The 18,276-nt window shown below is 40.1% G+C and overlaps 1 protein-coding gene across 1 annotated transcript in view; it reads right to left on the minus strand.

The window, feature by feature from the left end:
• The window catches only part of LOC311079647 (uncharacterized protein), a 46,563-nt gene extending 41,846 nt beyond the window's left edge, over positions 1-4,717 (minus strand). Inside the window, exons 1-3 of the mRNA XM_084109259.1 lie at positions 4,627-4,717; positions 3,665-4,061; positions 1,567-1,677 (exon numbers count right to left, since the gene is read on the minus strand). Coding sequence (XP_083965385.1) covers positions 1,567-1,677; positions 3,665-3,966 — 413 coding nt within the window. The 5' untranslated portion in view covers positions 3,967-4,061; positions 4,627-4,717. The remainder of the gene's footprint in view (positions 1-1,566; positions 1,678-3,664; positions 4,062-4,626) is intronic.
• Positions 4,718-18,276: the final 13,559 nt, after the last annotated feature.

Below are 18,276 nucleotides of genomic sequence, written 5' to 3' on the forward strand. Positions count from 1 at the left end.
GCGAATTTAACAATATTCCATTAGTTATTCCATATAGAAAGCTTGAATTGTCTACTTTAAAACTAAACAATTCAAAACGAAAAGAAACCGACTAGCCTACTCTATGCTTAGGCCTATGTAGGCTATTCCGTATGAAGTGTTCATTTCTCTCTAGGCGCGTTCACTGCAAAGATGACGAGTCAGCATCGTCAACTTCATCTTTGCAGCCGACACTGACACAGAAAACGCTAGTTTATTAATAAACAATTAAAATATCTCCTTGCTATATATTTGACACATTCATAATCATTACTTTTGCCGGTTCTTTGTGACAGCTGTTATGTGCATTATTGGGAGCATCACCCTCCGGTTACATGAACGCGTCACCACCGCATCAGCACTGAAAACATGGAGATTTTATTTTAGAGAATAATCGCACAACCTATTCGATATTCTATAATTAAATAAACTACTAGAATATTCAAAAATCATGACTCATCCCTGCATGGAATCTCAATTGTTTCTTTTTCCAAATCTTCACTCACGTCTCACCCATTTTCGAGGGGATTATAAACGTTTCTTCCTTGGTTCGCTTTTAATTAGGCCTATTATTTTCGTATGATTTACTGTGGTGAAGTATAACGCTATAGGACAGATAGCCTACATTTTTCCTTGTACGGCAAATTCTTTTTAACACAGTTTGTGCTTGTTATTAGACATGCGGCGTGTCAAGTTTATTTGTAAAGAGCGTTTCACACGCGTGGGTGATTTAGTTTCGCTTTCTCTTGCAGCGCAATATCAAACATAACCTAAATGTCTTGCCCTTGTGGAAGATAAAATTCACTCTTCATACCTTTTACAACAAGTAGCCTAGAAAGCATGAAGATATCAGAAAAGAGATCGATGGTCTCTTTCCTGCTCTTGTCCCACATCCCTCTCAAAGTGCAGAGCGGTAGGTTGTCTCACACGTCTTTTTTTTTTTTTTTTAAATAGATTTAACTTTATTATATTATTTAATTTGTCAATATTTACTGATATTTATTTCAATGCTTTACTCTTTAGTGTATTGTTTCCTTGACGGAATTGCTCAAATAAACACTACATTTTTTTATTTCAAAACCCCCCCAACCACGCACCACCGCCGGTAGTTGGTCCATTACCACCGCGGTGGTAAAAAACTGTCAGCGTCACAGCCCTATAGCCTGAAAGTAAAACAGCTAATTTTATAATTAAACATTGCAGTACTTTGCGCTACTGTATCGATATAATTGCGTGTGCAAAATTATATTCCCCCTTATATTATATTATATTATATTATATTAATATTATATTAAATTTTTCCCCAACCACTACTGTCAATATAACACTGATGCAACACATGTAACAAAAATCATCCCAGTGTAAATGTAGATCTAACAGGGAAATGATAGACAGAAGCGTAAGAAAACACTATTTAAGACACTTTAACACAGTGAAAGGATTCCTTTGCATCTTGAATTCCACTTGTTACTTGTTATACATGTTAAAGTTCTGAACCTTTGTGCATTCTGTGTCCATGTGTCTCTCACCCTACATGATGATACTCACACAGGGTCAAAGGTCACTGCTCCATCACTGAATTTTGGGGGCTCTTGCCTCTTCATGGACACACAGTTGGATCCTGGAGAAGCTGCTCTCTTTCTCTTCCTGTTGTTGATACTGAGAAAAAAGAAAAAAAAAGTTAGTTTGTATGAGTCGTTGTTGGTAGTGTAGTTTACCTGGGGTTTTCGTATGTTCCTGGTTTCCCTTCCGTGTTTGGATTATTAGTTTATGCTCTCAATTGGATTATTTGCCTTGATCTCGGGTCTAGATTGTTTATGGTTTGCCTTTTGTTATTAAATCTGTTTAAGCATTTGGATTGGCCCTGGCCTTATCCTTGCGCACCCGTTACAGTGGGTAAGTTTCATGAAGAAAGCAACATTCTGAGCAAAAGCTGAGAAAATGACTAGCAGCCTTGTCACCTGACCTGAATACTGTGCGCTGATTCACTAAAACGGACTTATCGGGTTGTGTTCACAAACAAGGGTGCTTGTCGGTTTCTGCTGTAAAACATGAACTTGCGATGCCTTGACAATGGACAATACCGGCTTGACAAAACGTGTTTAAATCCCTATTCGGACAGGACTAGTTTAACATGGAGAGGTGGTGTAAAGTAATAATTACCAGAGCTTCTCTGTGATTTTAGTCCCATCCGAATGTGAATCTCAGTAATCATTACAGACAATGTGAGTAAAGATTATATAATAATAATAATAATAATTTGTTACATTTATATAGCGCTTTTCTAGGAACTCAAAGCGCTTCACATATGAAAAGGGGGAATCTCCTCAACCACCACCAATGTGCAGCATCACCTGGATGATGTGACGGCAGCCATATTGTGCCAGAACGCCCACCACACACCAGCTTACTGGTGGAGAGGAGACAGTGATGAAGCCAATAAGTATATGGGGATGATTAGGAGGCCATGATGGACAGAGGCCAAGGGGCAAATTTGGCCAGGATGCCAGGGTTACACCCCTATGGTATTTATTTAAAACCCCTAAAATCCCCACTGTTGCTCTCAAGCCAGCTTTCTTATTCCTGATATGATTTAGTGTGATTTTAGCTGATTTTTGAGCAGTAGATCTTTCCCCATTTGTCATTTCCTCTCCATAAAATTTAAAATTAAAAGTAAATTTGTGACAAAACGTGTTTAAGATTCAGAATGTGCTATATGTGGAGGATAACACACAGAAGTCAGTTCATTATTTTTAAACATGCCGTTTATCAGTTTTTGCAAATAAACTCTTCATTTATTAAAGGTGAATTAGTCAATTAATTGTTGTAAGTTGACTTTCAATGTCGATGCCTTTTGTCAGTTATAGTTATTTTATTTATTTATGTCTACTTTTTAAAACATATTTAAACATTTAATATTTTGAGGAGTTACTTTAGAATATTTTAACTGGAACGACCACTAGTGGAAACTTTTTCATTTTATTTACATTTAATGCAATTCAGTGTAAAACTTTATTTTTACTTGTTGTTGCTTGCTTTCACTTCAGCAATAAAACCCTATGTGTCTTTTATCAAAAGAGGCCAGTGGTCCAAAGCATTCATGAAATTAAAATCCTTCAAGTTTTTAAATCACCAAATGGAGTTTGAATGTCACCTAGCGGCCATATTGGCTACTGCGCCTAAAAAAATTTGAAAGACAAATTGGTTGGATTTATCGCTTTGACTTCCAGCTTTAGGGTGACCAGGCACAGGTTTTATATTAATAGAAAAGAAAAATGAATGTAAAGCAGCACACTAAGTTCAGCAACCATTTAAGTTTGGATATGTAATTTTCCAGTCTATGTTTAAGAATAAGATCACCAGGTAAGAGGCGAATGAGACTAACTAGTTATCTGGATATCTATAGATATATTCAATTTAGATACACATTTTATATAGCCTTTTTACTCTTTATTTTAACAACTATTTGTGCGGCCATTCACACTTGTGTTTGTGTGTTATTGCCAGTGTTGTAGTTTTTAGGGGCGATTAATATAATATAATATAATATAATATAATATAATATAATATAATATAATATAATATAATATATCTTGTCTAGAGCGCCAGCAGAATCTGGACCGGCCCTGAAATTCATGTTACTCACGCAGGGTCAGAGGTCACAGCAGGTCCATCACTGAACATAGGGGGAATAATCATGGAGTGGTTACTCTTCATGGACACACAGCTGAATCCTGGAGATGGTCCATCACTGAACTCAGGGGGAATAATCATGGAGTGGTTACTCTTCATAGACACACAGCTGAATCCTGAAGATGGTCCATCACTGAACTCAGGGGGAATAATCATGGAGTGGTTACTCTTCATGGACACACAGCTGGATACTGGAGATGCTGCTCTCTGAGTGTGAACAGACGCCTCCTCCTCTTTCTCCTCACACACACTCATTTTACAGGTCCGGTTCTCCTCCTTTCACTCTTTATTCACACATTTTACAGGAAGTTTGCTCATTCTCTTCCTCCTTGATGAGAGACCTTCCAGACCTGTATGTGGACACACAAAACACAAATTAATTTAGTTCGCTTTAACGCAACATTAACAGTTTTTCTCTGAAATAATGTTGGTTTTTAGAGCAATATGTCGGCCACACTTTCAAACACAGCGTTTAAACACTGGATTCACCTTCACTTTAATGACACTGCTGAACTCTTGCAGGTGTTTTTCACAATCCGTTTTTCGTCTCGCATTAAGCAAATATGATGATATTTTTACGCGTTTATGTGATCCTGCGACTAGGCCTACTGTCTTTCCCCAGTCTTACTGCGTCACTGAACACATCTAGATTATAAAAATAATTCAATTGTTTAAAGTCAACCAAAGATTTCAACATTAAACTAATATTCTTCCGTTAAAGGAAAACGTAAGTGCAAGTTTAAGCATTTTCAGCCATTTTATGAGTGTTACAGTTGACGTGTCGTGAAGTAGGCTTAGATATTACGAAAGCAACTTTCCACTTTATCATGTATTTGTGTTTGAGTTCGTCATAAAGTCTGTTTAGGCGCAAATAGTCTATTGATATTACAGCTATGAAAAGTTTAACGAACTTACTGTCACATGTGAAGCGATTGCTGATTTTCTATCTTCCGAAATGGCGTCTTTACAGTCATCGGCTGCTTTCGATTTCACTGAGACGAGTAAACACCCACTATGGCAAGCCATTTTAACATTTAACAGCTATAGACTGGATATGTGTTGCAGATATCTGTAATTCAGTTTTTCCTAGTCAAAAAGAACATTTCAGATATCCGCAACTACATTCTTCCTATCCATAATTGTCATTTCAGATATCCACAAAGACATTCTTCCTAGGACAAATGACGTCACTTATTATTACAGATATCTACAATTCAGTTGCAGATATCCACTATGTGAATTACGGATATCTGCAATTGAATTGTAGATATAATTCTAGTTTGAGATATCTTCAATTTGACTCCGACTAGTTATAACAGTTCAAGATATCTTTAATTCACCTCAATTCAAGATATCTACATGTTCCTTTTCAGATATCTTAAATTAAGTTTTGACTAGGGAAAAAGACGTTGTAGATATCTGTAACTGGAGTTATGACTAGTCAAAATGGCGTTGTAGATATCTCAAACTGGAGTTAGGGATAGTCATAATGGCGTTGTAGATATCTCAAACTGGAGTTAGGGATAGTCATAATTTAATTGTAGATATCTATTATCAAGTTATAGATATCTTGAAATTAATTTTGATTAGAGATATCTGAAATTTGAGATATCTGTAACTTATGGCAAGCCATTTTAACATTTAAAAGCAAATTTTGACTATCCGGAATTAACATTGTAGATATCAACAATGTCTTTCTGACTAGTCGTAATTACATTTTGGATAGTTGGAATTGTCATTCAAGATATCTGTAACGTAATTGTGACTAGTCGAAACGACAGATAGAGATATCTGTAATTCAGTTTTGACTAGGCAAAACTGAATTACAGATATCTGCAATGACATGAAAATGACTTGAAAATGACATTCAACTCGTCACATATCTTAAATGACAATTGCAGATATCTGTAATTCAGTTTTGACTAGGCAGAATGAAAGTTAAAGATATCTCAAACGTCATTATGACTAGTGCAAATTATTGTGCATGACATTGCTCTATTTTACATATCCATTTCCCCTCCCCACCATAATCAAAGAAAAAGTGGGTTAATTTCTTTATTTCTATGAATGGAAGAAGAAAGAAGCAGGCATGGCGTTGGCTGTAATCGAAAAAAACACCAGAAAATGTTTTTTATATATAAAAAAAAAAAAAATTTTTTTACAATGCTATGTTTATGTTCATGCTTAAAAGGTTGTTGTTGCCGTAAGATTTATGCGTGAAAAAGATTCACACTAATTCACTTTAATAAAGTTGCTTACATGCATGCTATTCTTGAAAGTACAATAACATTAACTTCCTTAGATGAGAAACAAAGTTCTTAGTTCAGATTAGTTCTTATTTTTTATTTTATTTTTTCAGTTTGAAACAGCATGAAAAAAGACGATTAAAAACTCTGGTTGCTCCGACATGGTGCTAATCAGTGCTAATTAAAGTTAACAGTTAACAGGTGCTATGTGATTTGATGATTTGAACAACACGCTCTGCTCCCGCCTAAAGTGTGATGCATGCATACAGATATCTGCAATGTCATTTGGCCTAGTCAAAACTCTAATTCAAGATATCTGTAATTACATTTTGACTAGGCAGAATAAAAGTTACAGATATCTCAAATTTCAGATATCTCTAATCAAACTTAATTTCAAGATATCTTTAACTTGATAATAGATATCTACAATTAAATTATGACTATCCCTAACTCCAGTTTGAGATATCTACAACGCCATTTTGACTAGACATAACTCCAGTTACAGATATCTACAACGTAATTTCGCTTAGTCAAAACTTCATTTAAGATATCTGAAAAGGAACATGTAGATATCTTGAATTGAGGTGAATTAAAGATATCTTGAACTGGAGTTATGACTAGTCAGAATCTAATTGAAGATATCTCAAACTAGAATTACAGATATCTACAATTCAGTTACAGATATCCGTAATTCACATAGTGGATATCTGCAACTGAATTGTAGATATCTGTAATGATAAACCCCATTCAAATGAATGGCAAAAGTGATGTCATTTGTCCTAGGAAGAATGTCTTTGTGGATATCTGAAATGACAATTATGGATAGGAAGAATGTAGTTGCGGATATCTGAAATGTTCTTTTTGACTAGGCAAAACTGAATTAAAGATATCTGCAACACATATCCAGTCTAGCTTTTAAATGTTAAAATGGCTTGCCATAGTAACTTTCATTCTGCCTAGTCAAAATGTAATTACAGATATCTTGAATTAGAGTTTTGACTAGGCCAAAATGACATTGCAGATATCTGTATGCAAATTAGGCCCGCATCACACTTTAGGCGGGAGCAGAGCGTATGGCAAGCCATTTTAACATTTAAAAGCTAATTTTGACTATCCGGAATTAACATTGTAGATATCAACAATGTCTTTCTGACTAGTCGTAATTACATTTTGGATAGTTGGAATTTTCATTCAAGATATCTACTTTATTTTACAGTGTCCTTGTTACATGTGTTACATGTACTTACCATAGTAATAACAGTAAATTATGCATAATTACATGCAACTAACCCTCAACCAAACCCTAACCCTATAGTAAGTACATGTAGTTACTTAATATTACTCAGTACTTAAATATATAATTACACTGTAACAATGACACCTTAAAATAAAGTGTAACCAATGTTTTTATATACAAATACATTTTTTTTTTTATATACAATATTTTATATACAAAACAAATATAAAATGTTGCAATGCTATGTTTATGATCATGCTTAAAATTACATAGGTTATTATTGACGTAAGATTTATGCGTGAAAGAGATTCACACTAATTCACTTTAATAAAGATGCTGACATGCATGCTATTCTTGCCATGGAAGTACAATAACATTAACTTCCTTAGATGAGAAAAAAAGTTCTTAGTTCAGATTAGTTCTTATTTTTTATTTTATTTTTTTCAGTTTGAAACAGTATCTAACAGCATTAAAAAGACGATTAAAAACTCCTTCGCCCTATGGCAAGCCATTTTAACATTTAAAAGCTAGACTGGATATGTGTTGCAGATATCTGTAATTCAGTTTTGCCTAGTCAAAAAGAACATTTCAGATATCCACAACTACATTCTTCCTATCCATAATTGTCATTTCAGATATCCACAAAGACATTCTTCCTAGGACAAATGACGTCACTTTTGCCATTCATTTGTATGGGGTTTATCATTACAGATATCTACAATTCAGTTGCAGATATCCACTATGTGAATTACGGATATCTGCAACTGAATTGTAGATATCTGTAATTCTAGTTTGAGATATCTTCAATTTGATTCTGACTAGTCATAACTCCAGTTCAAGATATCTTTAATTCACCTCAATTCAAGATATCTACATGTTCCTTTTCAGATATCTTAAATTAAGTTTTGACTAGGCGAAATGACGTTGTAGATATCTGTAACTGGAGTTATGACTAGTCAAAATGACGTTGTAGATATCTTAAACTGGAGTTAGGGATAGTCATAATTTAATTGTAGATATCTATTATCAAGTTATAGATATCTTGAAATTAATTTTGATTAGAGATATCTGAAATTTGAGATATCTGTAACTTTCATTCTGCCTAGTCAAAATGTAATTACAGATATCTTGAATTAGAGTTTTGACTAGGCCAAATGACGTTGCAGATATCTGTATGCATCACACTTTAGGCGGGAGCAGAGCGTGTTGTTCAAATCATCAAATCACATAGCACCTGTTAACTGTTAACTTTAATTAGCACTGATTAGCACCATGTCGGAGCAACCAGAGTTTTTAATCGTCTTTTTAGCTGTTAGATACTGTTTCAAACTGAAAAAATAAAATAAACAATAAGAACTAATCTGAACTAAGAACTTTTTTCTCATCTAAGGAAGTTAATGTTATTGTACTTCCATGGCAAGAATAGCATGCATGTCAGCATCTTTATTAAAGTGAATTAGTGTGAATCTCTTTCACGCATAAATCTTACGGCAACAATAACCTTTTAAGCATGATCATAAACATAGTATTGCAACATTATTATTATCATTTTTTTTTTGTATATAAAAATAATTTTCTGGTGTTTTTTTTCGATTACAGCCAACGCCATGACTGCTTCTTTCTTCTTCCATTCATAGAAATAAGGAAATTAACCCACTTCTTCTTTGAATATGGCGGGGAGGGGAAATGGATATCTAAAATAGAGCAATGTCATGCACAATAATTTGCACTAGTCATAATGACGTTTGAGATATCTTTAACTTTCATTCTGCCTAGTCAAAACTGAATTACAGATATCTGCAATTGTCATTTAAGATGTGTGACGAGTTGAATGTCATTTTCAATGACGTCATTGCAGATATCTGTAATTCAGTTTTGCCTAGTTAAAACTGAATTACAGATATCTCTATCTGTCCATTCGACTAGTCACAATTACGTTACAGATATCTTGAATGACAATTCCAACTATCCAAAATGTAATTACGACTAGTCAGAAAGACATTGTTGATATCTACAATGTTAATTCCGGATAGTCAAAATTAGCTTTTAAATGTTAAAATGGCTTGCCATATGCCTGCGCTTTTCTCACTCCTCCTCTCACTGCAGCCGCCTACTCTCGCATACATTTAAGGCGAGGCAAGTCGCATTTCAAACAAGCCTATTTTCCCTCCACTTGTCAAATCATGGTGCTAATGCTGCGATAATCTATGGAGACAGATCGATATGCCTGTGTGTTTTGTACCCAAATGTCACCATTCAAACCAAATGGGCTGTTCTTTCTTCAGATTCCCGTCTGATGTAAAAACTAGGAGCGAAGAGTTGTAGTCCACAAAGTGCTCTCACACAAAGTCTAACCGTATCAAACTTCTACCCGCTAAATTGTAGCATTCTTTACACGAAAAATTATATTAAAAATTCACAGACAACATATGTTCACATTCATGGCAAAATTCAAACGGGACCAGAAAATAATTATTTTCTCACATTCACTTGCATTGACGATTTTTCAACCTAGAGGTCCAGTGGGGTTAGCGGAAGAGGCGGTACTTACCAGCTCTATACTCAATGGATCCTTTTCACACTTCCGGGTTTGGAACGAGGAAATAAATTACAGCTGTGCCTGTGTGCCATATAAATCCGAGACCATATAAAAAAATAATAAAAAAATTCCAGTGATTTTTCCCACTTGGACAATTTTTATTATATAAGAATAGAAAAGTTTGAAACAACATTTGGGGATTCATTTGTAAATGGAAATATACACAAACAAAAATGCTACAATTTAGAATTATGGTAACTATTTACCAAACTACTACTTTTGAACACAGCTGGTAATGCTGTTTATGGAGTTGTTTAATCCTCCTCTGCTGAGATCTTCACAGATTTAATGTCTTCTTTTCTCTTAAGTTGACTTCATCTAAGGCTGTGTCTGAAGTCAGTCGTAGATCTTGTGTTTCTGCTCGTCTCTTTTTCTGTTCTCTTCTAGAAAGTACATTTCTTGAAGAAAATGTGAAGTGGTGCTTGCAGTGGCAAAATTCACCACTGGGCAGATGCTAACACAATTAACATGTTGTGATACCATGATATACCACGTTTTAGCATTATTTACCACGATTTACCATGTTTCTAAGATGATTTACTACGATTTACCACATTCCAGCATGATTTACTATGATTAACATGTTGTTAGAATGATGCTAGCATGATTAGCATGTTGTTAGCATGATTAGCTTGTTGGTAGCATGATGCTAGCATGATTAGCATGTTGCTAGCATGCTTTTAACAAAATGCTAGCATGTTTTTAGCTAGGGCGTTGCTAGGTGGTTGCTAGGGTGTTCTGAGTGGTTGCTAGGCGGTTGCTAGGGTATTCTTGGTGGTTGCTAGGGTGTTATGGATGGTTGCTCTGGTGTTGTTAGGCAGTTGCTATGGTATTCTGGGTGGTTGCTAGGCGGTTGCTAGGCAGTTGCTATGGTATTCTGGGTGGATGCTAGGGCATTGGTAGGGTGTTCTGGGTGGTTGCTAGGCAGTTGCTATGGTATTCTGGGTGGTTGCTAGGGCGTTGCTAGGCAGTTGCTAGGGTGTCCTGGGTGGTTGCTATGCAGTTGATAGGCAGTTGCTAAGGTGTTCTGGGTGGTTGCTAGGCAGTTGCTAGGGTATTCTTGGTGGTTGCTAGGCAGTTGCTAGGGTGTTCTGGGTGGTTGCTATGGTGTTGCTAGGCAGTTGCTAAGTTGTTCTGGGTGGTTGCTAGGGTATTCTTGGTGGTTGCTAGGGCGTTGCTAGGTGGTTGCTAGGGTGTTCTGGGTGGTTGCTATGGTGTTGCTAGGCAGTTGCTATGGTATTCTGGGTGGATGCTAGGGCATTGCTAGGGTGTTCTAGGTGGTTGCTAGGCGGTTGCTAGAGGGTTCAGGGTGGTTGCTAGGCAGTTGCTAGGGTGTTCTGGGTGGTTGCTAGGGTATTTTTGGTGGTTACTAGAGCGTTTCTAGACGTTGCTAGGGTGTTCAGGGTGGTTGCTAAGGTATTTTTGGTAGTTGCTATGGTGTTACTAGGTGGTTGGTAGTTGTCAAAGACGGTTACTATGGAGTTTTTATAGAGTTCTTAAAATCTTTAATAACGACTGCTTCAGTACGGCACTCGGCCTGCAGCCTCATGCCTATGGCCGAATAGGCACAAGCATGGAGCGATATCACAAGGCTACGAGTGTAATATTGCTTTAAAAATTAAAAGAAATATAAAAAAATGTTTTTTATTGGTTTAGGGTGGTTGCTAGTGTGCTGTATCTGGTTGCTAGGGTGTGGCTATGAAGATTTTAGGCCATTACTTATTGGCTGCTTGATAATATAAATCCTCTGAGGGAGAGAGAGAGGGAGAGACGCAGGGGTGTCAGGCCCTTTGGAGTCTGTGGCAGTTGGGATTCAAATGTTTTTAGAACTCCCAATGTAAAGTAAATGGGACTTTTTTGGCCACTTTTTCATCCGCTGTGCGAACATCGTATACCCGATCGCTTAGAAAAGTCATAGCACACCTCTCCTCAATGAGCTGGTCGATTTGACACCTCACTCAGGGGTCTGTGACAAACGGTGCGGGGCGAGTGTTCTCTTCTTTCCTTCAGTGATTCTGCTTGTTAACAGGCTTATTAAAGGGATAGTTCGCCCAAAAATGATATTTAAGCCATGATTTACTCACCCTCAAGCCGTTCGAGATGCATATGTCAGTCTTTTTTCAGACGAACACATTTTCAGTTATTTTAGAAAATGTCTTAGACCTTTCAGTGGTTATAATGTGAAGCAATGGGGCTCACCTCGTTGAAGTCCCAAAATGTGCGCGCATCCTTCACAAAAATAATCCATCCGGCTCCAGGGGGATAAACAAAGGCCTTCTGAGGGTAATCCGTGCGTTTTTGTCGTAAAAATATACATATTTAAAACTTTATAAACGAAAATAACTGGCTTCCGGTAGCGGTCGACGCGCGTTCACGGAGATGGATGCTGGAGTATGACGTATGACGTAGTGTAGGAAGCGTCGTGACGTAGAACGAACGTAGAGTTTTGTTTTGCTCTGCTCACGCTACGTCATACGTCATACTCCAGCATCCATCTCCGTGAACGCGCGTCGACCGCTACCGGAAGCCAGTTATTTTCGTTTATAAAGTTTTAAATATGTATATTTTTACGACAAAAACGCACGGATTACCCTCAGAAGGCCTTCGTTTATCCCCCTGGAGCCGGATGGATTATTTTTGTGAAGGATGCGCGCACATTTTGGGACTTCAACGAGGTGAGCCCCATTGCTTCACATTATAACCACTGAAAGGTCTAAGACATTTTCTAAAATAACTGAAAATGTGTTCGTCTGAAAAAAGATTGACATATGCATCTCGAACGGCTTGAGGGTGAGTAAATCATGGCTTAAATATCATTTTTGGGCGAACTATCCCTTTAAGGCTAAGATGACTCTATATTTAATATACACAGGTTTTGTGGCTCAGATACGGTCCAGTTCTGGTTTATTTCTTTGCTCTTGGCTGACATGTGGCCAGAGGTGTAAAGTCCAGGTTCGGAAAGTAAAAGTCCTCCTCAGTATTTTGTTCCAATCACCTGGATTTGCTAATTCAGCCAGGAGAGAGAACTAATTAATTAGTGAAATCAGTTCATGGGTGGAATAAACATATGGCAGGACTTCTACTTTCTGACCCCTGGAATATACACCTCTGACTAGATCACATCTCAAGATTTATCACTGAATGTGATAAAAAAAAAATAAAAAAAAAATGTGTTAAATATTGTATTATAAACATTTAGTCTGGTAGGAAGGGGGGGTCCACCTGCACCCGAAAGGTATATTTTTTTAACCTAGTTTTTTGTAATCCTTAAGGTGTCTAGAAAAGGAATTTTGATGTTCCCCACGCAAATTATTGTCCCATATGTGATTTTTTGTATCATCTTTTGTGTCCGTGCTTGATTTTCGGCTGTGAAAAACGAAAACTTTAAATCTACATAGAATCTGAACAATACATCCTACAGACACAATCCAACCCATTTTCTCTTCGTCTTTGCATGAGGAATTGATAGATATGAGAAGTGTCATGATTAGATGATGTATGGTGCATTAAAACTCAAATAAATGCAAAAAAATGTAAAAAATCAGTGACATTGGATCACTGGAACTCCTCCCCTATGGACCCTATTGATATATGTTTTCTAACTTTTGTATTTTTATAGTCTTTATGATGTCTAATAAGCAAATGTTGATGATCCATACTTGAAAAATTGTCACATGTTGGTCCAAATGAACATCTCCCATAATAAGGAGTTACTATTCAAACCGTTATATTGGTATTATATTTATTGAAACAAAACAGAAAACCACTCATATAGTCTAATGTGTGTATATATAGGGTATAGCAAATCCCCATTACAGTAGAATAAACTGAAATAGAAAAAAGTAATTCTAATCAAAGTTCAAAAGGTCAAGGGCAATAATGTCTATTCATCATACAGCAGGTCTTCATAATCGACCTCTTGCTCCTCGTCTTCTTCACCATCTCCATCCATCTCCTCGACTGTTTCCTCCAGCAAGTCAGTGAGTAAAGTGGGGAAGATAGGTCCACAAGATCACACTGGTTCCAGGGTACCCTCTTCAGTCTTTTCCCAGCCTTGGCCAGGATCATGGGGCTTGGGACACCAGAATATCGGTGTGGCTGCTCTCTTGTAGTTGGCCAGACGGTGGTCGACACAGTTGATGTGTGGGACCAGGTTGTCTCTGCAGGGCAGGAGCCGGGACAGATCCACCTTGAATCTGGTGGTAAGCATCTCATCCTCTCCAATCATTTTTTTCAGCATGATGCTGCACACATTGTTCACAGATTTTTCGCGGGCCTGGCCATACATTACACATGTAAATACCTCAATGTCCTCCACCACATCTGGCTCCACAGAGCACTGATCCCCAAGTTTTCTGAGGACATAAATAATTAGTACGTCGACATTGGGACCGGAAAGCACAGGCAGATCCTAAATGTCAGCGAACTGGCAGAATGTAAGGGGGCAGACTACTGTACAACAATACTCTGCCTATAAGTCTTCACAGGAGAAGACGTTACAAGTACCTTTAGAGGCAAAGGGAAGGTTGGGCCTCTGAAAAAGCTGCAGAGTAATCCAAAGTACTATGCAGCCTTCAAGTGAGTATTTTTAGTCAGATATCCTGTAGCATGTAATGGCAATTAATGCTTAACATAGGTATTGATACATTGTGACTTTGCAATACTATAATTATTTATGTCCTCAGAAAACTTGGTGATCAGTGGTCTGTGGAGCCAGATGTGGTGGAGGACATTGAGGCTTTTACATGTGTAATGTATGGCCAGGCCCACGAAAAATCTGTGAACGTGCGCAGCATCATGCTGAAAAAAATTATTGGAGAGGATGAGACTGTTGTGTATAAAAAAGGAAGCTGGACGAAAGATTTATGCATGCACTTCTCTTTACTTTTTCAGAGAAACCGGAACCAAACATTTCAGACCAAAACAGCTGCAACCTAAACATGCAGCGAGGTGTTTCCAAACGAACACAGATTAATTCGTCTTGAGCGGACATAACATTTTCCCCTCTCTGGGGGTTCAACTATGAAAAGTAGACACAAAGTCCTTCAGGTAATCGGGCCGTGCACTGGCCGTGGAGAACACACAGCTGAAGGTGAGGCGAACAGTGGTAGGGAGGCTGGGGAAAGGGGCAGCGACAATGATGATGGGGGCACTGGGTGTGATAACGAGGGAGTATCTTCAGGCTGTGCGGCTACTTGTGGTATGTAGTCCTCCTGCTCCGCTCTGGGTGGCATTATGTCCCCGCTGTTCTGAGTTAACATTGCAGGAGGTGCTGGCACCTTCTGAAGGCAGCTGGCATGCCAGCGGGTGCCATCATCTAGGAGGTATGTGGCTGGTCCCAGTCGACAGACCACTTGCTGTGGAGTGGACCAAAATGATGCCATCTTGTTTTCCCTGTGCGGTCGGCGAGCTCTCAACCAGTCTGCCACAGTGATATCTAGTATCCTGACCCTTGTCAAACCACTGTTTCATCCACTTCTGACAGCGGGTGACTGAGGCTTTGACTGGTGTGAGTGTGTGCTGGACTGCGGTGGGGTGGAGCCTGTCCAGTGGTAGGTGTAACTCTCTACCCAGCATGAGCGAGGCTGGGGAAACCTCTGTGGTTGAATGCTGGGTAGCACGGTAGTGTAGCAGTGTTAGATGTATGGCTTGTTTAAAGGAACAGCCCTGGGCCTGATGTGCTCTGATGCCATTTTTTAGGGATTGATGGAAGCGTTCCCCCCCTGGCGTTTGCCTGTGGGTGATACAGGGCTGTATGGATGTGTCGAATCCCCCTGTTCTCCAGGTATGAAGTAAACTCTACAGATAAAAACTGTGGACCATTGTCGGTGGTAATGGTCTGTGGAAGGCCCCAGCGGGAGAAGAGAGACTCCAGAAAGTCCACAATGACCTGGGAGGTGACGGAGCCGGTAGTGGTCAGCTCAGGCCATTTGGAGTGTAAACCATACACTACGACCAAGAACCGCTGATAGTGGAGGGCACCGTGGATCTCGCCACATATGTCTAATTGCAGATGCTCCCATGGTTTTGAGGGCCAGGCCAGGGGTTGCAGGGGTGGCGGGGGTCGACGACCAGTCTTTCCACTTACAAGACATGCTGGGCATTCTTTAACAAGGGCCTCAATGTCTTTGTCTATGCCTGGCCACCACACCAGGTCGCGGCATCTCTGTTTAAGTTTCACTATTCCCAGGTGGCCATCATGTGCCATGGCCAGCACACGGGCGCGAAGGGCCCCTGGAATCACGGTGCAAAACCCACGCGCCACACATGTCTCATTCCAACAAGAGAGCTCCTGCTTGACCAGAGAAAATGCTAACAGCTCCTCTGGTAATTCCCGTGGCCATCCCTGACGACTGTAGATGCAGAGCTGGGAGATGACTGGATCCTGTTTTGAGGCTGCCGTGACCGTGGACTCGAGCAGAGTGTGTAGCGTGAGAATAATCTCACTTTCGATGTGGTTGACACTGGTAGGCAGGGCCTGGACAGGAACTGAGAAGGTCTGCAACGACATTATCCCGGCCCGGGGTAAACTGTAGAGTATAGTTGTATTGGCGGAGGCGGTCATACCAACGATGCAGTCTCAGCAACCTGTGCCCGGTGCCAGTAGAGGAAAGCAGAGCTGTCAAGGCCTGGTGGTCTGTTCTCAGCGTAAACTGGCGGCCATAAAGGTAGAGGTGCCATCTCTCGCAAGCCCACATACAAGCGAGTGCCTCCCGCTCCCCAACTGAGTATCTTTGTTCGGTTTGGTTCAGAGCTCGGGAATGCAACAGGCCTCTCCACGCCATTCTGTACTTGTGACAGTACAGCCCCTATCGCCATGGCCGAGGCGTCACAGGTGACCAGGGTGTGACTGGATATGTCAAAATGTGCCAACACTGGAGGTGAGGTAAGTTGAGCTTTAAGAATTTGCACTGCCTTGGTGCATTCTAACAACCAGACCCACAGCTCATCTCTCAGAAGCAGCTGGCACAGTGGGGCTGTTATGGCTGAATACCGAGGCATGAACTTCATGTATTAGCCCGTCATGCCCAGGAATGAAGTAAGCTGGGCAGCCGAGATCGGTTCGGGAACGGAGAGGATGGCCTCCACATTAGATTGAAGGGGAGAGATGCCCTCAGTGGAAAGTCGGAAGCCTACATATTCAATAGCCGGCACAGCAAAAACACATTTGCTGCCATTGAGGGTTAAACTGTGCTTGAGGAGGGCTTCAAACACACTCTGCAGGCGACTGTCATGGATAGCCGTAGTAGCATCATGTACCACCACATCATCAAGATAAATAACAACACCTGGTATACCTGCCAGTACTGAGGTCATGACCTTTTGAAAGCAGGAGGGGGTAGAGCTAAGGCCAAACGGCATCCTTGTGTAGCAGAAAACACCGAGGTGTGTAACGAAGGCCGTCAGGTTTCTGCTTTCAGGGTTGAGGGGCACCTGGAGATAGCCCTCTCTGAGATCCAGTTTCGAAAAGACAGTGGAGCCGTAAAATTGTGCCGTGAGCTCCTCCGACGTGGGCAATGGGTATCTGTCTGGGATGACAGCTTTATTTACTGCGCGGAGGTCCACAAAGACTCGCAGAGCCCCTGTTTTCTTTCTTACCACAACCAAATTTGAAATCCATGGTGAAGCATCAACCGGCTCAATGATACCGGCATCCAGCAGCCGCTGCAGCTCAACAGACACTCCATCCCTTCAGGGCCAGTGGAATATGGCGCAGTGGCTGGACGACTGGCGTCACCGAGGAGTCAATGAGGGGTTGATGGGCAAAAGCAGACAGACAGCCCAGCCCTTGCAACAGTGATGACCACTTCTGATGCGGTCCGGCAGCGACAGTCATAATGGCAGCCCCCCCTGTGTCAATGAGTGAAAATCCCAATGCCATGAACAGATCCAGCCCCATTAAATTCACCCCTCGTCGGGCCATATTGAAGACAAAGGAGGGCAAGACCCTAGTGCCATAGATAACAGTCACTGTTATGGACCTCAACAAGTCAATTTTTGAGTTACCATACCCATGTAGGACAGCAGTGGGCGTGGACAGTGGACAGGAATGAAAGAACTTATGGTATGTACTGGCATTCAGAAGGGAGACACTTGCACCTGTGTCTAGCAGCAGGGGAATACACACTGTGTTTATATTCACTCTACATGACTTGAATTGCATGGGCCCCGATGTTACATGGCGAATTATGGTGGGTGAACCATGGGGAGTGTGTGCATCTGACCTGGAGGGGTCAGAGCAGCACATTTTTGCAAAGTGATTTTTCCTACCACAGTTACGGCATGTTTGGTCATTAGCTGGACAGTGCCGGGCTCTGGTGGCATGTGTGTTTGATCCACAGTTACCGCAGGAAAACTGCCTTTGATGCTGATGCGGCCCTTGGGGATCAGTGCTCTGTGGAGCCAGATGTGGTGGAGGACATTGAGGTATTTACATGTGTAATGTATGGCCAGGCCCGCGAAAAATCTGTGAACAATGTGTG

Source organism: Abramis brama (assembly GCF_963993115.1).
Source record: "Abramis brama genome assembly, chromosome: 1".
Classification (NCBI taxonomy): domain Eukaryota; kingdom Metazoa; phylum Chordata; class Actinopteri; order Cypriniformes; family Leuciscidae; genus Abramis; species Abramis brama.